The 19635-nt window shown below is 47.2% G+C and overlaps 5 protein-coding genes across 5 annotated transcripts; 4 read left to right on the forward strand and 1 right to left on the reverse strand.

The window, feature by feature from the left end:
- Positions 1-2135: 2135 nt before the first annotated feature.
- LOC6724848 (uncharacterized protein DDB_G0284459) lies at positions 2136-5836 on the forward strand. Its single transcript, XM_002105852.4, has 3 exons — positions 2136-2293; positions 3254-3476; positions 3570-5836. The coding sequence occupies exons 1-3, from the start codon at positions 2177-2179 to the stop codon at positions 5597-5599; spliced, it is 2370 nt and encodes a 789-aa protein (XP_002105888.3). The 5' UTR covers positions 2136-2176; the 3' UTR covers positions 5600-5836.
- Positions 5837-6438: 602 nt separating this feature from the next.
- Positions 6439-8097, forward strand: LOC6724849 (GATA zinc finger domain-containing protein 10). Its single transcript, XM_002105853.3, has 2 exons — positions 6439-6548; positions 6603-8097. Exons 1-2 carry the CDS (start codon positions 6531-6533, stop codon positions 7893-7895), a joined length of 1311 nt encoding a protein of 436 aa, XP_002105889.1. The 5' UTR covers positions 6439-6530; the 3' UTR covers positions 7896-8097.
- Positions 8098-8817: 720 nt separating this feature from the next.
- LOC6724850 (ATP-dependent RNA helicase DHH1) lies at positions 8818-10295 on the forward strand. The gene has a single exon (XM_002105854.4). It carries the CDS (start codon positions 9425-9427, stop codon positions 10070-10072), a length of 648 nt encoding a protein of 215 aa, XP_002105890.1. The 5' UTR covers positions 8818-9424; the 3' UTR covers positions 10073-10295.
- Positions 10296-12564: 2269 nt separating this feature from the next.
- On the forward strand, positions 12565-14466 carry LOC6739903 (hornerin). The gene has a single exon (XM_002076756.4). The coding sequence runs from the start codon at positions 12838-12840 to the stop codon at positions 14359-14361; it is 1524 nt and encodes a 507-aa protein (XP_002076792.2). The 5' UTR covers positions 12565-12837; the 3' UTR covers positions 14362-14466.
- Positions 14467-16235: 1769 nt separating this feature from the next.
- LOC27206851 (gastrula zinc finger protein XlCGF8.2DB) lies at positions 16236-17907 on the reverse strand. Its single transcript, XM_016182637.3, has 2 exons — positions 17647-17907; positions 16236-17479 (listed from the first exon to the last, which is right to left on the reverse strand). Exons 1-2 carry the CDS (start codon positions 17780-17782, stop codon positions 16626-16628), a joined length of 990 nt encoding a protein of 329 aa, XP_016037632.1. The 5' UTR covers positions 17783-17907; the 3' UTR covers positions 16236-16625.
- Between the last annotated feature and the right edge of the window lie 1728 nt (positions 17908-19635).

Here is a 19635-nt window from a genome sequence, read left to right on the forward strand (position 1 = left end):
ATCTGCCAGTGAGTGCGGAAGCTGCCGACCGCTTTTTAATTTGAATGGAAAGTAGTCGACAGGCGCTGCCGCATTTCAAAATTATAGAAATTGGCACAATTTACCAGCCATTGCGGCAGCTGATTATGCTAATTGTTTGGCAGTAGTATCTCGAATCTTTACGTAAACATCCATGTGGCAAGATGGATGTGGCAAAAAGAAAGAGACCGCCACGTGAAAGTACTGGATTTGTTGGGGCGGCAAATCGTAGCATATTACATTAGATCACTGGTGCAGTAGATTAAGTCGAGCCTAAACAGGTTTCTGTCACTTTAGTTGCCGTGTAAGGTCATTTGTGATCTCTCTGGCCAGAACGTTGCGTTTTGTAGCCGCAGAAGAGGTCAGTTTTCAGATCTAACCGATCACCTTAAAAGAAAACACCAGCTCCGGCTATAAACAACTAATAGCTTTACAATGTGTGGCAAGGTGGGAGATGAAAGATATAAAACTCCGATCCACAAACATAACATTTTTCAGCATTGTCGAAGCGTTGCAGCTGCCACAGTGCAGCAAAGGCAATGGAAAAGTTAAAGAAATAAATAAAGGCTGATCGGAGTATGAAGATGTCTAGAACTTAAATACATTTACGAGACATTAGATGCCGCAGTTAAATCTTTGATTGAAGTAGATGAAATTGAATAAAAAACCCAATCCTTGGCAAATCAATTGGAACTGAGACTAGTGTTCATCTGGTGCGGCTGCCACAGCTGTTTCTTTGCAAGCTGGCAGCTGGCAGTGGATTTGGTAGTTTCTGCAGTTTTTGGCCGCATAACGGGGCATGGATAGCCATGGCTATATGTATATCTATGTACCTATGGCAATCGCACTCGACTGCTGACAAGGTTGTTGATCTGCACAAATGTGGAGGAGCCGAAACGCTTTGCCAGCTTTGTTTTGCTTTGCTTTAGCCGCTGCAAAGTTGTTTCGCTTTTATTATTACGGCTATTATCGTTAGTGTTAAGTGTGGCAATTGTTTCATTTTCAGTTTCAGTTTCAGTTTCGTTTTTCGCTTCTCATGCAGAATATTAAAATATAAATCATACGCCCTGTGGGGCAGCGCCATAGCCCGCAATAAAGAAATCCCCGGCCAGCACGTAAGGGAAATCAATGAAATGCCAATTGGCAAGTTATGCCAGGGCGTACTCCCAGTTCTCCAAGTCCGGATCTCTTTAACGAAATTGAAATCAGCGCTGTTGGTTTTCGGCAACGGCAAATGCTGCTGCTCTCTAGGTAAAATCATCATAAATCAGCGAACACTTTTCTCCATTTGTCTGGGCTCCTTGTTAATTATTATGCACTGAATCAGTGACCATGAAGCCAACCACCAAGTGAAGAGCTGCCACGACCAACCACCGACTGCCCGCAATGTAAACACTGTGAGAATACAGCAAATGGGGGAAATTTAAGAATTCATCAAATCAAATCTAGTGTTAATAGGTTTGTTTAAAGATTAATTTAAAAGGTGCTAAAGATTCCGCTTAAAGTGCAAAGTCTGCCGAGTCATTGGACTTGCAAGAGTCTCTTGCATTTCAGGTGGATTGTCCTGCTGCTTTCCGGACTCCACGTAGAGTGGGTTAGCGACTACTGCCCGTTGTCTACTATTTGTCGTTTAACCCAATAAATGCCTTCGGTGGCGAGGATTTTACAAGTCAATTACGGGTATTACCCCTCTGTGCCGGCAAACATTTCATTGAACTGCCTGTGGTATGGGGAATGGGTATTGTTTGGCTTAGCTTATGGCTTAATTGGCCATCAAAGTGGCAGCTGAAACAGAGGCCGAAACTGAAGCCAAGAAACTGAAAACTATAAACCAGTTGTCCCGTTGTCCTCTCTCTTTCGTGCTGGCCTATCGCCTTCTCTGTTGCACCTTATCGACTTATAATGGGCGAACTTATCACGCATACGCCGTGTTGTGCGTCGATGGCTTATTACGATTCGAATTGTCATCGAAAGTGAAGCGATCTTTCTCCCCTTCTCTATCTCCACCTGTCTCTCTCTTCGCTTGCACTTGCACTTTTCTCGCTTTTCTTTGGCGCGCACATTCGCATAAATTTTCCGCTGCAGCGGTCCGCATCATTATAAAAGCCTCGCCTCGACAGCTGGCCGCTAACAATCCCAGCTGAGACTCCGGCGCGCCATGATGTCAGCGCCCACATCTCGATTCCGTAATCTTCAATACCAGGAGCACCACCTCGTCCAGTTGGGAGCAAACATTCTCAGCCGGCGGCAATGGTGCCTGTGTCTGCTGATCATCGTAAGTAGTGCGTTCACGTCCAAGGATTCGGATAAGTCGATTCACGAGGAGTACCTTTTTTTTTGTTGGCCAGTGATCCAAAGTGTAGTGACGTATTTGAAAATTCAGAAATGTTGGACTCGAAAAAATATCCTTAAGATAAACAAAACCCATTTTCAAAGACTCTTGAGATTTGAAAATTTATTTTTTTTAATTAAACAATTCAGTGAAGAAGAGTGATAAATTTAATCAACTGAAAATTGTTTTGAGAAAAAAATTATCGGCAACGATAAAAAAACGAAAAGAAGTGACAAAAATATTTAAAAATATTCAATATAAACTTTTCAAAATCATTAATATTTGAATATTAAGTAATGAACTGCTGAAGCTTATCCCGATAAAATTACATTTCGGAACAAAACACCAAATTTTTGAAACATGGACCAAAAAGATGAGCCTTTTTGGGAAAATATGTCCCGACTTGGTGGTTTGAGATTCCCCGAATCCCTGAGAATTACGTTTTCGATACATAATCGTCGAATTCTTTTCCCATTCCGATCGAACAGGATCCATTTGGCGATTCCCAATTGCGTGCTGCGGGCTTTACATGCCGGTGTGTCATTGCCCTCTCCACTGGCAATCGGTCCATTGAACTTGGCCAACTGAGCGCCGCCAACTCAATCATACAGAAATTGACTACCAACCGCCTCCTCCTTCTCCTTTTCTTTCTCTTGTCCTCCTTGAAAGCGAAAGCGAATTGGCGGAGTTTAATTAGTTTAATTGCGAAGTAGGCACAAACCAATGAGTCTGAAACGAAGAGGCTAATTTGAGGCAGTTCGCTTAACTAGCACACTCATCAGTTGGCCAAGGTTCCTTGTTTGGCCTATAGTTTTATCCGTTGTACGGTTTGTTGAAAGCCATGCGAATCTCCGATTATGTAATTTTCAAATAGCTGTGATTTTTTCTTATTTCTCTGAACAGATGTCGACGCTTTGCAGTGCCGTGACTGTGACCTCAGGCACGTCAGGGAACAGTCGCCGTCGTTCGGGAGGTTCAGGAGCGGTGTCCTCCTTGGAGGACACTGGGGAGAAGGCCTTTCCCGATCAACTGGCTCTGGCAGCTAGTCGTAGGGGCTCCGACGATCGTGGTTACTCCAGGCGGGGATCGGTTATACAAAGCAGATCAAAGGAGGCGCCCAGCAAAGGTAATAAAGCGTCGCATTTTGGTTGGCAAACATTTTTTAGGAGCCTAAAAGTAGGCACTAATCCGCAATCGACATGCATTGTATACTTCCCAGATTACAGCTTTGGCCAGGTGGAATTAAATCTCGTTCGCCCAGAGCACGAATCGCATCCGAAGCTCATACTGAGCACCACAACCGCAGCATCCGGATCCGGAGCGTCTGTCAACCTCGAGGACTCCAAATCGGCAGCCGAGTATGTGGCCAATGCCATCAAGTTGGCCTACAAACAGCCACCGACTCAGCTGCGAGGTCAAAGCCAAAATCAGAACCCTAACAACAACCACATCCAGGCGCAGAAGGAACAGCAACCTTCCACCCAGAGAAGTTACCAGGAACAGAGAAGGGACAGAGAGATCCTGGAGATGCAATTGCAGAAGGAACTGCAACAGCAGGCCCTGCTCCTGTCCTCGGGACCCTCGTCGCCATCCTCGTCTGGATCGTCGTCCTCCTCTTCCCCGTCTTCTCCCGCCTTAGCACCTGCGCCAGTCTACGAAAAGGAACCCGTGACCCGGAGCTATGAGCTCTATGAACACTCAACCGAGGCCGAGTCCCATGTCCAGGCCCAAGAGCAAGACATCGAACGCCACTATCGTCCCAAGTACAGCAATAACTACAACAACAACTACGCCCCCTATCAACCGCCGCAAATTTACAGAAATCTCGAGGCCGAGGCCGAGGAAAAAGTCAGGGTCTCTGCCTCCACGGAAATTCCGAAATCGGAGATAATGAAACAGATTGAAAAGTCCGTGATCAAGTACATGAAGGAACTAGAGGCCGAAGGTAAAATCATAAGTACGCCCCAAGAGACGGCCACGCCCCCACCACCACCGCCGCCTCCGCCGATCACCAAGACCTACTACAAGTCGCAGACGCTCTCATCTGGTATCCATTCCGGTTCCATTCCATCGTCGCACTCGCACTCGGAGGAGAAGCGCTACAGCAGCAGTACAGTGAGGCCCAAGTATACGGTCCCACCAACGACAAAACAACAACAACAACAACAGTTGCACCACCACCAGCAGCAGGTGCTCCATCCACAGCACCACAGCCACCAAATAGCCGGAAAACTGAGGGGCTCTTCATTGGCAATAACGAACTCAAAGCCCATTCAGCACTTTCAGTCCGAAACGGAAACGGCATATCAGGCCCCCGATTTGCCCGTCGACGAACTGAGTCCGAATGTGGAGTTTATTTACAAGATCAAGACCCGAGCTCCCCTACAAACGGCCACGGTGAAGACGGTTTCGAAGCCCTACACTTTGCCTCTGAAAAGTGCCGAGCACTTTGACCACGGTGCGGCCCTCAAGAACATCGAAGAATTCGATCTATCCCACGTAGTTCCCACTCCAGATCGAGTGGAACGGGAGCGGGAGAGGGAAAGGGACAGGGAGAGGGAAAGGGAGAGGGAGCGTGATTCTCGGGAAGATCAGGAGAGGCTTACAAACTCTGGCAAGCCGCACAAGTTGTATTTCAATTCGGAAATCTATCATGACATCAATGCCTTGCCCTACAAAAGTAAAGAGGCAGCTCTGCAGGAATATCGACACAAGCTCAAGGCTTCCGGGTCGTCCGGGGAACTGCATCCAGACTACAAGGGCTACTCCTCATCCGGTTACTTTGCCGAGCCGGAGGCAGAGGGGGAAAATGAATCAAAACTAATCCTCAACGAAGAAGGCTATCCCTATCATTATGTGCTGAAGAAGGAAACCCTGCTGGATGATCATGACTCCTGGTTGTCCCACGCACACGGCCACGCCCACCAGCACGCCCATGGCCACGCCCACTCGCACAGCAACAGCAACAAGCACCCGAGTCTCGAATACGACAGCTACAGTCCGAAGTTCAACAACAATCCTGAGGGCTACGGCTATCAGCACACGTACAAGGTCAGAGGTCAACCAGGAGGCGGCGCTGGGTCGGGGGGCGTGGCTGGAATAGGCAGTAACACGGGGGCCGGAGCTGGAAAGCGCGGCAAGCGGGGGGGCGGCGCTCATCCCAGACAAGAGGCGATTAAGAAGCAACTGCGCTCATCGGAGGTCAAGGACTTGGAAGCCAGTTTGGCCCTGAGGCCACCGCCCAAATAGTAAACCCCATCCCTCGATTAATCAATCGAATAAGCCGCAAAACTCCACCACCACCCTCATAGCTTATTTTATGCCAGAATTTCAAGCATGCTTCATTGTATATGCTATTGTCTTTTTTTTGTAGAATCTAAGTGTAAGTACGATTATTTATTGTATGGCCAACTGCTGAAGGGGTAGCCAACTAAAACAGACGATAACAAATTACGCCAATAAACAAATTAATGAAATAACTTAAAATGAAAATTATCGCTTATCAATTGAAATTATTAAATAGCCCCAAGACTTCGTTCGATTATCATGATAGTCCCATGAACTAGATTTTGCATTTCTATCCAAAAATTCGCACTGCTTGGAAAATGCAAGTACCGCCTCTGTTGATCGGGTTTTTTTTAGTTTTGATTTTTATTCGGCTCTTTGCTTCGCTCCATGTGTGGGTGTGAGTGTTTGAGTGTGTGCGTGTGATGTAATTAATAATTTTAGCGCACAATTATAAGGCAGCCGCCCACAACCACCCAATGAACGAACTGATTGAAACATCCAGAGATTCAGCCTCGGATTGGGTAAGTCACAGTAAAAGTGCCTGCTCTTCTGCAACGTAACTCTTTCTTGGTGGGAATACATCCGCCACATTTGCATTCTGGTTTTATATAGGAACACAAGGTGTACGGGGTAAGAATCTGTTGTAAATGGCAGAAAAGAGTGTCAAATGTGTTGTTACGTGAGATCTTGACGATTAATCGCCAGCCCAGCGGCCACATTGTCTCTATTTTTTTGTGGCTCAAATTCGGCACCCGCTCACGCACAGATTTTATTCAAGATCATATAGTGGCTCAGTGCCGGCCGATGATGGTGGGTATAAAACGAATTTTCACTGGCCATAGCTAGTCATTGCTCACTCAGCATTCAAGCACCCAAATCAGCCGCATAGACGATGCTCAAAGCCGTAAAGGTGAGTCCGGCGAATTTCATTCGAAGGTCCTGTATTAATAGGTTTTCTTGCCAGATCCCCCTGCTCTTCGCCCTTTTGGGTGTTGTGTGTGTCCAGGCCGTCGTGGTCGGTCCCCATCCATTGCATAATAACAACAAGAACGGCTACCGCTACAATGGCCCCGCACACAAATATCTGCCATCAGAGGAGTCGCACTCGCACGGCAGCCACTTGGATTCGAGTCACCAGCATGGTCAGCAGGGCCCCAGTAATGCCTACAACTCACACCATTACCCAGCACAGGAGCAACATGGCCAGGGAGCGCAGGAACACGACCATCAGCAGAAGGAGGTTGACTCCTGGCAATCGGCTCTTTCGCAGCAGCAACACCAGAGTTTCGGAAACCAGCAAAATCATCAGAACGCCTACAATGAACGACCTGTGTACCAGCACTATCAGGGATTTAACCACCAGCAACATCATGGATTAAGCCAACACCAACAGCATGAAAGCTACGGGCAGCAGCACTATCAACAGAGCCCCAACCAGCTGCAACACCATCAGTCCCAACACTCAAACGAATATGCCTACGAACCAGCTCATTTCCAGCAGCAACAGCAGCATCACGAGACTCAGGGTCACAAGCAGCATCAGCAGAGGCAAGAGCACTGGAACTCCGTTCAAGAGCAGCAGCCCCAAGATCACGAACCCTGGCAATCATCGCATGGCCTCCAACAGCAGCAGCAGCAGCATCCCAATCGCTTTGAGACACAGCTTCCGCTGCGGGAAGACCTTTGGCAACCCATTCGTGAGCTGGACCTGGAGAAGCTTCCTTCGGCTGAGGCGCACGCCAGTAGCCACAAGACGGTTGCAGCTCCTGGACGAGATGTAAAGCTCGTGCCCAGTTACACGCTCTCCAGCGACTTTGAGCACGACCGCTTCATCGGACTGGATGGTATGGACACTCGTCTGCTGACCCAATCTCTGCCAGATGCCTACCGGAAACAGCTGTTCTCCTCGCCCCCAGAACCATCGTCTTTAGCTCAGGGACATAACCAGCCACACAAGCCTGGATCCGCAGCCTATGGTGGTTCCCACGGACCTTCCCTTGGCGAGTCCACCTCCGATTTCCTGCAAATGCAGTCCCACTCGTATCAGCTGCCTTCAACGTTTACCACTCACACGGAATGGACCCAGGACAAGGAGCAGCATCAGCACAATCCCCAGCAGCAAGCCACCGGCAATCGTCAGTACTCGGCTAGTGCCTTCGCAGTGTCCCCTTCGTATCTGCACGCCTCCGAAGCCTCCCAGCCGCCCAAGAACAGCTTGCCCCATCCTAGCCGTGACTTCCAGCCACCTTACTACTAAAGCCCTTGAACAGACTTAAAATCTAGATTAACTGGTAGTTCGATGCTCCACCATAGGATCGTACCACATTTCAACATTTGCTTTTCCCCGGAAAAGCATTGGGTCTGAAAAGCAAAACTATTACAAAAAGAAGTCTGCAGATAAATACTTTTCCCTTATTTTTTATATATGTATATTTAATAAAGAGTGTATTGTGAACCAACGCTTTTGTAGTTTACATGATAAAAACTGAGTTTATTAACGAATGAAATGTGTATATCTGGCGCTCAAGTGATATCATCCAAAACGCGAAACAAAGACGACCTTCATAGCTGGCCAAAAGCGAGCGTGGCGGCTAATTTGATTACGATTTTAGCAGATAATTACGAGAATTTTTGTAATTTTCTCATACTTATGCTGCTGTTTGTTTATGCCAACGTTGCCGTAGCAAATTAGAGACGATTCGGATTCGGATTCGGATTTCTCGGTGTTCTCGAGCTGCTTCCGCCGTCCAAGTGAAGGTAAAACAAACAGAAACAGAAACCGCACCTCAAAAACACCCACACGCCTGCGCCTTTTGCAGAAATGAAATGCTGCAGCAGCACCGCAACTTTCATTGCAGCAGGAAGCCAGCAGCTATGGGTAAATATTGCATTCATCAGTGCTCTGCTTTTGGCACACTATTTGTTATGTTCATGACTCGGTTTCAATCAAGTCGAGTCATCGAAATTGAAATGTTGGCGTCGTGCGAAGGCGATCGATGAACAGAAACTGCCCATTGCTGAGGGCAAACTGGTGTGTGCGATTGTGGCACGGCGTCACTTTCATTTTCAGTCTGCAAATTGTTGTACGGAAGTCGAAAGAAACTTATTGGAAACCCGAAGGCATCCCTTTATGCAGAATGCTGTAAGGCATTCAGACAGATTACTAACGCAATATTACAATCATCCAAAATGCAAGACACCAATGAACTTCACTATTAAATCTTAGGCCACACGACAAGTGTCGTACATTCCTCACGGGAAAACCGTCTACACAGAAAAAAACTTTACGATCTCTTGCGGCTACTTTATGCAAGAAATTCATGTTGATTATCACCATGTTATGTCAATTTTTTCTGTGCAGCACGGCAGCTAATCTGGCAAGTGGAAGATCTGAAGTGGAAAATTTTGCATTCGAAGGGCGACGAAGACCAAAAGTCCCCGGCTCAGTTACACGGGTTGTTGATCCCACAAAAGACGGCGAAAGCAATTTTCGAACTTGCAACATTGCAAAATGGTTTCGCAAGCGCCAAGAGCCAAAAAGCTCATTTAATCAGAATTAGGTTTAATAACAACAAGAGTTTTAATCAAACTGGGCGTTTCGATATCGGACAATTGGCGGTTCGGTGGCGGGATACCAGGTTACGCAACCAGGAGGAAGAGTTGCAAGTGGAAGGTATCGCTTTCAGCGGAACCACAGGTATCGAATGACATCGGGCGGCTTCTTATATATGCCCAAGGCGTCAGGGCCACTGCAAGCATTTGCAACCGACAACCATATTGAGCAGCATGTTCAGGTTTTTTCACCTCGACATCCTGGTCAGCCTGATCAGCCTGATCGGCTATTTTGCATTGATAAACGCCCAGCAGCAATCCCACCAGCAGGAGATTTCGCGGATACAACTCCACCCATCATGGCTGTACTCGATGCCCTGGCGTCCTTTGATCCTGCCCACAGCCAGTCCTTCACTGCCTTCTCTGACGGCGCTGGCTCAACTGAGTCCTGGCTACACGGGCCCGCAGACCTTTCCGCCAGTTCCACAGGATCAACGCCAACAGACGCAGCAATATCAACAACATCAGCAACAGCAATTCCAGCAGGCATATCTGCAGCAATACCAGCAACCCTCCGTCCTGGTGGGATTATTCACTCCTCAACTGCAGGCCCAGCCACTGGCAGCACCTCCGCCGCAGGCTGGGCATTTTAGCCTGCCCTTCAGGCCCTCGCCCTTCGCCGGATATACGGATGACGGAGATGAGCATTTAGCCCAGGGGCAGGGCAACGGCATTCAAGAGCAAACGGCGCAGCGGGAACTGGAGGAGCCGACCTTCCATGAGCATGCCTATAATAATAAGCCAGCGGCAGAGGGATCGCAGCAGCCAAGGGGCTACGTCTATCTATCGCCTAGTAATGCCTATAATCTAGTAAGAACTTAGGTTACAGAGCGCACATAAATATCACCTTTTTTTGTGTTAGTTCTTAAGTTATTGTATACCAAATATCAATCAGTCTCGTTGGCTTGAATTCCAACTACATAAAGCAGAAACTATATCGTGAAGTAAAGTCAGGCTCTTCATATGCGAGTTTGTAAAGTTGTATGTGGATACCCAGCCCAAGTCAAAATCCGAGTCAAAGCCCCAGGTTCATTTTCCATGGCAATTCAAGCACAGCTTTGGCTCTGGGTAATGAAATGCCGGGGATGACTCGCCCACTCCGGGAGACCGCTGTCTTTGAAGGCGCCCGACTTTTGCCATGGGCGGGCTGTGCTGTTGTATGTCTGGCAATTTCTTGCCACTTTCAAATGCCTCAATTACAATCGTCTCGCACAAGTCGCAAATCGGTGAAATTATAACTCGATCGACGTGGCAGGTGTGACCTTGGCAAGCGGATTGCGCAACTGTCTGAAGGGCGGAGTCTTAGCGGCTGGCGGGCAATTACATCAACTAAAACCTCTGCCGTGGCATACAACTGTTGGCCAAAGAAGCGGGCCCGGAGGAGTACCAGCAGCCACTAACCACGCCTACCAGACCAGTCGTAAGCCCAGAAAGATACCTTGTATACAATGTGTTCCCTATTACCATCATGCAACATTCGAATGAGTCCTCTAAAAGGAATCTTCACTCGATTTTCCGATGGCAATATATGTATGCACACCAATGCATTCCGAAATTGGAATTAGCTTGTTCTATAATAGATTCGCATGTCCAAATGCCAAGTTCTTAGTTACTAATCTCGACAAGTACGGGCTTAAATTCCACTGTGATGAAGAACTGCCCTTGAAGGTCGTCAGACGACGACACAAGCAAGACCGGCAAGGTGCACATCATTTATCTTCCATGGTCGTGGGCTGCATGCAGATATATCGCAAAGGTTTTGGGCCAAGTCCATTAGTAGCCATGGGTTACCGGTGCCGTAGGGATGGGGGGTTGTCGGGGGAGGGGTCGGGGTCAAAGGGGCACTAACAGACCTCAAACTATTGCCAAATCATCATCATCCACGACAGAGACCCAAATTAAGATCCCGAACGGTAGCAAAACAAATCGCTTTTCGAATTTCGGAAAAAATCGCGCACCTGGGAAAACAGCAACAATTACGAGGCGAAGTAGGGTGCAAAAGGGAGACGCAAGAAGAGGAAGAAGGGAAACGAGAGGAGAAAGAGGCGGGTTGCTGTAAATTAAATGCAATTTACGCACAAACTAAGGTGTTTTTGGGGAAATGTAAGTGAGCCAGCCGAGGAGGAGGAAGTGAGAAGAAACATGAACACAACAGGGCCAAAATGGCAAGATGGCAAGGGGCGTGGTAAGCAGACATGTGATTTTTAAAAGTGTCACTTGAACTTGAGTGGCGCTGTCATGTCGGTAACACTGGCACAGTGGGTAAAAATGGTATTGAAAATTGAAAACCAAACCGGCCATTGAATTTTATATTGAATATACATACATACATATATAAAAACTGTAAGCATAAATCAAAAACGCACTCACTTTGTTTTGCTCAGGATCCACAGACGATGCCCATTGCTTTCCACAAATTGTGGACGCTTTTCCATCACTAGGTGTTTACTTGCACTCTCCTTTTACACCTTTCGTTTCATCAGTCTGCTTCATGGAACGCGGGGAGCGGGGTAAAGCGAAACCGTCGCGAGAACCGTTATAATCCACAAGCCTTGAACATGTTGCAAATGCGCAGTTATCCATATTCCAGCAAAAGTTGCACAATTTATTGAATTAATATTGATGCCTGGATTGAAGGGAATACAGAAATCTTTGTTGCACTTTTGGGAGACCTTTTGATTTAAATTCCGCACGCAGATGGCAAATGAAACTGACCGAAGCGATCGACAGATAGCCGTTATATTCCGCAAGTCGCAACTTACTTATAAATGCTTAAATATCACTATTTCAGCCATAACTTGTACTAATTTAACAAATTCCTCGTTTAGTTTGAGTAAATCCTTTTATGCCTCGCACACTTTTCCCGGACCCTAAATAATATATGTATGTTGCTCACGCTGATCGCAAATCAAACTGACCAAAGCGACAGCTTCGCGCGAGAGAGAGCAAGGATGTCGTTACAGTTTGAGAACATTGAGAACAGTGGATGTGCAACCGTAACAGCTGGACTTGGAAATCTAAATCGTTTTTTAATTCGAATAAATCTGTAATATAGTTTTAAATATTAATGTTTTAAATTCTTTATTTTTCAAATCTAAAAGGCGACTATTTTGTATAAATTTCTTTAAGTCGTATGTATTTTTAAGGAGCTAGGTCACACCATTGTGTGAATTCACCATATGCACAGGTGAATTTAGCCCACTGTGCGCAAACGAAACTAAGAGTGAGGGAATGAAGAAAGGCTGCAGCGCAGTCGGAGTCGGCGTCACACACGATATACCGTTGTTTTTCGCGTGCGTGTGCATGAGAGCGACAAAAAGAGAATGCCAAGAGAGCAGCGAAACGGGCAATGCCAAGAGGCAAAGGCAAAACCGAGTTTCTTGCAGTTTGAAGTGGCTTCTATAAAATGTATAAAAGGGTCGGCACTCACAGAGTTCGTCAACATAACGCCAACGGCAGCGAGTAGAGTCGCGTCTCGTCTCGTTCTATACTCCGGATCCAACGTGAGGGACAAGGATAACCAAACACGATCGAAGGATAACCGTTAAATTCACTTTTTTTTCCGTGATTTTTGTTGTGATTTGAGCATGAAACTACCGTTAGTTTGCGCTGTGCTAAGCTGCTGCTTCTTCCTGCTGGCAGCCGCCTCATCTTCTCCAGCTGCCGATGCTTCTTCTTCACAGCCCGCTTCCGCTTCATCTTCGGCTGAGACCTCTTCCTCCGCCAAGCCAAAAAGAGATGCTGGCCTAAGTTTCGGAGGAATATCCAGCTATCACGGCCCTTCCCACAAATATCTGCCGCCCGCCTATGAGAGTCACCTGAACCTCGGCAGTTTCCATGGAAGCCCCTTGGGCTCGGCTGGTTATTCCGATTACCCCAGTCACTTCAAGGGCGAGAGCAGTTACGGACACCACTTCGCACACGGACACTCTGGAAGCCACGGCTACGCCAGTTCCAGTAGCCATGGAAGGCCCCATCATTACAGCGGTAGTGGAGTTCCCAAAATCGAAACCTACATCGTTCAAACAAGTGGCGGCGCGAGTTCCGGTCACAACTACCATGGTCAGGGACATGGACATGGAATCGGTCACGGGATCAGTCATGGAATCAGTCACGGCCTAAGTCACGGGCATGGATCTGGATTGGCCTTTAAGTACGCACCATCTACCAGTGGCGCCTATCTAAATCTCGTTGGGAACGAACACAAGACCAGCACATATGTGGTGGCCACTCCCGAGTACTCCGGACACAGTCACGGAGCGAGGGGCAGCACCCACGGAATCGGCTACGGATCGGCACCAGCCCACAGACCCAGCTACGGTGGCCACCTGCAAAGTCACGGCTATGGCAGCGGCTTTGGCCATGGTCATCAGATCGCCCATGAATCAGTCAGTCACGGACCTAGCCAAAGTTTGGATCACGGTCTGGAACATGCCTTGGAGCACGGTCTGAGCCACGCCCTGGGATTGGGTCACTCTTCGGGAGGACAGTTCGCGCAGCACCCGCTGCCGCAGCCGGAGGAGCATTCTGGGTACTCCTATGATGCTCCCGCCACGCCTTTTGGAAAGGGAGTGCCGTTGAGCAGTTACGGCGTACCACTTATACCCGGATACGATCACCAGGAGTCGCTGCCGGAGCCAGTGCAAGTGCAGGTGCTGGAGCAGGAGCACAAGGGCGATCGGGAGCATGAGAGGGAGACACCGGTTTATGCTCTGGGCCACAAGGGCCTGGGCCACTTCAGCTACACGGCCAGCAAGCCACAGGCTCTCCACACCGACGTTCTCAGCTCTGCCCACCACTCCGTCCAGTCCGGAGCACCCAGCCACGACATAGACGTCTCCAAGGCGCCCTTCAGGCCCAGCGCCTTTCTAGGGGCCAAGCACGAGTCCGGATCGAATTCCATTTCCGGCTACGACTACGCCACTCCCAGCTCCACGTTCCTGCAGGCTCCTTCTTCGCCGGGCTACGACTACCAGGCTCCGGCGCAACTGTACGGACCACCCGGCCACTCCGGGGACTCGGCCACGCCTATTTTCGAACCGGAGGCAACCTACCTGCCTCCCGCCAGCAGCTACGGCCCAACGGCCGCGTCCTCCCATGGATATCACTAAATTATTGAACTAGTTTTAAGCTCTAGCGTCCTATGTATTTTTTTATCCCTATCTATTTGGTACTGCAAGCCAAGATGGAACAATAAAAATCAAGAAATCAAGAGTCGCATTGTTTGAACAATTTGAAAAGGAAGGAAGATCGAAAAGAGTATCTGCAAGTGAGATAGTTATGTGGAAAGAAAGTTCTATGCAGTACAAACTGATGATGGGTTTTACAATAAAATGAAGCCACTTAATAGGCCAAATGAAAATGATTTCTTTTCAAAAGCGAAATGGAACTTTCTCAACTGCTCATTCTTCGTGTACAGAGGCTCTCCCTACCAACTGGATTGATTCCAGGCTATTGGAATGCCGCACACGTCGCAGATTTTGGCAGTTTCTCTCCGATTTGTGGTTACAAATTGGTTGGATTTCGGATTTCGCTTAAAAATTGTGATTCGCATTTGATGCGTGAAACTATATCAAACTAAAGAGTGGACGGCTGGCGTGGGAGGAGCAGCGTTGGGAGTGGAGCGTCCAAAACGACGCTGGCATGGCAATGAGTCGAATGGGCTTGGGCTGCCCAGGCTAACTGAATTAGACCTGCTGAATTAGAATACAAGTCAAAAGGAGGCGCCTTGAGTTCACAACGTGTTCACAAAATGCGAGCAAGTGGATGCCATCCGCTGGTTCCACTTGCCTATCCCCCAGTTGCACCATTCACCGCCGCGTGATGGATGGTCAACGCACTGGCCGCCGCCTCTCACTCCGCTTCCATGTTAATCATAACTTACACTTCATCCCATTTTCCATTCCAATCTCTGTTGCGCAATCTTTGCGGTTCGACCAGTTCGGCCATTTGATCCTTAAGTCGCTGACCTACATCAAAGTACACAAGACGCAGCGAAAGTGAAAGGATGACAGCTTGATGGGCTGTGATCGCCTCGTCTCAAATCGGATCGGATTAGTGATTATGATCTCCTCATCTGGAAGACTCTTGGATGACTTGGCCCACGCTGAGAAGTGAACTTGAATGCCTGACGGAGAAGCACATTCGCTGCGGAAGTGGACAGAGTTCGCCCAGCGAGACGTGGCTCAAGGAGAAGAGGAAACAGATCTGCAAAGTTTTCCATGGTTTTCCAAACTTACTCGAACTCATTGTACTGAGCCATTCAGACCCCCTGGGCTGGGAAATAGTTATTTCTGTGAATGGGAGAGGCCAAGCTAATCAGAAACTAGAGATCAGAGACGATAAAGTTCGCGATTTAGAACATTGCCCACAGGCGGCTGTATATGGTAGCCCTTTGTGGAGGGTTCCGGTTCCCTGCTGGGGTCACACCAACAAAGTCAGAGAGTCACTCGGACTGCGGCTGAGGTAATCCCCCAAAAATATTTTCGGGCAGGGTCAGGTGTTATGTAAGCCCCGGCGGGCAATCTTCTTTCTTTCTTTCTTTCTTGGAAGCCTAACTGTGTCGACAAGTTCAGTCAGCCACAACAATTGAAAGGCCGGCCTCAGCCATAAATTAGATAGTTTCGTATGACAGTTAACAAAGGGCTGCAGATGTGACAGATGTGAAGGATGCAGGGGGTGATAAGCTGCATTGGACGGCAATCGGCGGGCTGATGATGGATCTATTAACTGGGGAATCGAGAGCGGTGCAGGCGTGGGTCAAATTTGCTCGCACATTAGCAGCAAAATGAGCCGTGAAAAAGGTGTTAAATAATTTCATTTCGTCGTTATGGCTGTAACCAGTTGTTAATCCCCTACCCTTTTATGTTTTCCCCGTCGCGATTCGGTTATTTATGGGCTTAACGCCTGATTTTTGTTAATTCCCAACCCACTCCGTGGGCTTTCTGGGCAGTGGTGGCAGGAGGGGCTGGGGGCGATACAAACATTTCATTTCACATTTTTTATTAAAGTGCAAGAGCAGCAGCGACATTCACTTTTCATTCATTTCTTTGTTGTGTTGTTACTTTTTGACCGACGTCTCCGGTTCATGTTTTGCATGCGGTAATCATTTTTGCATGTTATCATTCATTAATTTATGCCGTTTTCTGCCTAAGCCAAGTCCGTAGATTCAATCATTCAGTTTTCGACTCTTTCAGTACAAGAGATACATATGTACATCTACATACAATGCTAACTATTATGCCCTAATGTTTATGTTTTCATATTTACAATTACATTCGTTTTTCATTCGAACTAACCTGTTCCTACTTAGTATGCTGATTAAGCACCTAGATGGTCAATACCACGCTGGTGGTACTTCTTATTCAATGCATATTCAATTGAATAACTCGCTTTCGTTTTCGTCCTCTGCAAATATGGCAGCCATCTTGCCGGTGTGCGAAAATTGTGAATGCTCCAGGTATCCTGGGCTGTCGAGGGCGTCCACTCCTTCCAGCCATTGGAGCTCCTCGTCCTGGGACTCGTCTACTGCGCTTCCCTGCCTTCGATTCTTCGCAGCAAGGGCCGGACTAAACTGAGGTTTTTGCCGGACAATCGGATCGTTGTGGTGGCCACTGGCCAAGCCATGGCGTATCAACTGATTGCGCCGCATATAGTCTGCACCGCAGACGGAGCATATATAGGCCTTACAGATACTATGGACGAAGAGATGAACATCCCTGTTTTCGGGCCGTCCGAAGAGCTTTCCACAGATCGGGCAGCCGTAGCTCTTCGCGGAGCCATGGGACGCCAAGTGCTTTCTATAATTTACCGGATGGCTGAAGCGGGCACTGCAGGTGTCGCAAACGAGGTTTCGCTCCTTCTGGTGGACCGTCTTCACATGCTGACCCCGCTCCCGCCTCTGCTGGAAGCGTTTCTCGCAGCCCGGTTCTGGGCAGGAGTGCAGGTACGCCTTCCGATGCACGTTCTTCAGATGACACTCCCTATTGCTGCGCTGCACAAAGCGCGCCGGGCACTCGGGACAGGGATAGTTCCGCACGTCGTTGTGGGCATTCATGTGATCCACAAGGGCGTTGTGCTTTTGGAAGACCCTTCCACACGCGTCGCAGGCATGCTCCGACGCGGGGGTCCGCTGTCCACCCTGAAGTCGGTGGGTAGGCCGATGGGCGGCCAACTCCTCCCTGGTGAGGAATAGCGCTGGACAGCGTCTGCAGACGAAGGACGGAGATCCTGCGGGCGAAAAAGCTAGGCTGGTTAGGTGTCGCCAGGAACAAGTGTGTGGTATATGGCAGATTGGATCGACTGGTGTGGTAGGGACGTGTGATGTAGGTGCAATTATAGATCTAATAGGCTTTTACTGATCCAAACTGCATTTAAAGTGTTGAGTTTTAATTTACCGCCTTGCTGGTGCTGGCTTCTCTCATTGAGTTGCTCGAACTGCAGCTCTTCTGTGCTCAGGGACAGCTCCTCATCCTCATATGTATGTGGTAGTAGAGCCAAGATCTCGGCCCCTTCATATTGTACTTCAGTCATTTGAGAATAATCAAACTAAACACTTATTATTTATGTTTGTTTATGTTATTTTAATTTTGGTTTCCTCTTCATCCGAACGTACTAACGCCTAGCAACGGCAGCACGAAAATGGCTAACGCCAGCGTGCAAGCATGGGTAGCACTGTTAGGAATGCCTATCGATACCTATCGCATTTTAGTTTGAGTGAAAACTATTCGAATTTTGGAATAAAACAGCCGTTACTTTCTGTATATTAATCAATTGTTATGCAATTTATTTATACGCTATGTAAATATAATTTGTTCACAACTGTTATATAATTATTTTGCATTTTCTTTCTTTAATGTTTACTTTGCTTTGTTTTGATTTTAAAGCGGCTGCTCAACAATTTTCTGACTTCGATTCGCGCCCATTGACCGATCTCAATCCACATTCGGCACTCTACAAATCACACATTTGGATGATTTCTAAGTGGGTCGCATGTTTTGCTCGTATCTGGGATCGGGGGGTCTTTCTTTTGTGATTGTAGTACAACTACTGAGCGCGATTTGGTTAATCTTGCCCCGCTTTGCCCCATTTGTTGGCTTTTAGAAATGTTAACAAATTTACAGACTTATATTGTTATTACAATAATTGTGTATTTATATATATGTATATTAGTGGATTTATTTATATATGTATAGATGCATTATATAATATGCACTGAAAGGTGTCAACAGGATTGGGAGCTCTTCACGCGACGCGCTGTGGGATTTGTGGGCGGGAAATGGGAAACGGAAATGGCAGTTAAAAGAGGAAAACCGGAAATATCATCTTGCCTTAACCTTAGGTAAAAACCGATTTCTCTAAAATTTATCTTACTTTCTCGTTTACTATTCACGTTTATAATCGTATCTGCTCGCTATCCGTTTACTCCCTACTCCCTTTAATATCATTAAATATATATGGATTTTGCGGTTTTTGTCAGTTAAAGTACGAAAAAGTGCGCTAGTTTTCCCCTCGTTCAATGGCTAAAACGTGAAAACTCTTTGCTTGGTTTTTACGGTGTGTTACACACGTTTCGTGTTTAATTGCATTTGATTTAATGTTATTTAATAATTTTCGTTTGCTTTAGAATTTAAATGCTATAAGTAAATACCTGCCTGCCTGCCGCCTGCCTGACTTCCTGCAATTATTTGTTTGGTATTCTCCCACTGATTCCTAATAATTCGTCTGGTTTTCAGGTTTAAAATCTATTTTGGCCTTATCGCTTAGAATCAACTACACTACACTACAGTGAAACAGTTTTGCTTTTCGGATTAAAAACAAAAAAAAAAGTTTAAATGTAATGGCTAACATCGAGCACACACACACATACACACCAACATTCACACTGCAACTACTACTTAGTGAATAGAATTGGGTAGATCGTAAGTATACTTATATACAGAACAGGAGAACAGGACTTGCAACAGATTTTTTAGAGTGTTCTTACATTTCTTCAACTAACTTTTCCGTCGAGTGTTAACTTTCGCTAATACATATATTACTCGTGCAAACTACAATGGGTGGTGGTGGGTGGAACGTACGGAGCGAGACAGCTAGATAGACAGAGACAGAGAGCTAGAGAGCGAACGAGACGGAGGATCGGAGAGTGTTTTTCGTGGCCTTTTGTGTGTGCGTGCTGCAATTTTTCAACATGGTTGAATTGGTATTTCGCCTTTTTTTATTTGCATCTGCACAGCAGAGAGAGTAAATGTGAGTGTTTACTTGTTGCTTGCTCTATTTTCCCTAATTTGCTGTTTGTTTTTGTTTGGTTGTGTGCCCAGCTGTGGTCAAAATAATAGTGTGGCCTCGCTGCACTCGCAGCACCGGAAATAGAAGCTGATTTTCAG

The sequence above is a fragment of the Drosophila simulans genome, chromosome X (assembly GCF_016746395.2).
Source record: "Drosophila simulans strain w501 chromosome X, Prin_Dsim_3.1, whole genome shotgun sequence".
Lineage (NCBI taxonomy): Eukaryota > Metazoa > Arthropoda > Insecta > Diptera > Drosophilidae > Drosophila > Drosophila simulans.

Excerpts from the sequence above, each read along its gene's own strand:
- LOC6724848 (XM_002105852.4), top strand. The coding sequence starts at position 2,177 with ATGATGTCAGCGCCCACATCTCGATTCCGTAATCTTCAATACCAGGAG. Across the intron at positions 2,294-3,253 it reads GCCTGTGTCTGCTGATCATC|ATGTCGACGCTTTGCAGTGC; the intron begins GTAAGTAGTGCG and ends TTCTCTGAACAG. Across the intron at positions 3,477-3,569 it reads AAAGGAGGCGCCCAGCAAAG|ATTACAGCTTTGGCCAGGTG; the intron begins GTAATAAAGCGT and ends TATACTTCCCAG.
- LOC27206851 (XM_016182637.3), bottom strand. The coding sequence starts at position 17,782 with ATGACTGAAGTACAATATGAAGGGGCCGAGATCTTGGCTCTACTACCA. Across the intron at positions 17,480-17,646 it reads AAGCCAGCACCAGCAAGGCG|GATCTCCGTCCTTCGTCTGC; the intron begins GTAAATTAAAAC and ends TTTCGCCCGCAG.
- LOC6739903 (XM_002076756.4), top strand. The coding sequence starts at position 12,838 with ATGAAACTACCGTTAGTTTGCGCTGTGCTAAGCTGCTGCTTCTTCCTG.
- LOC6724850 (XM_002105854.4), top strand. The coding sequence starts at position 9,425 with ATGTTCAGGTTTTTTCACCTCGACATCCTGGTCAGCCTGATCAGCCTG.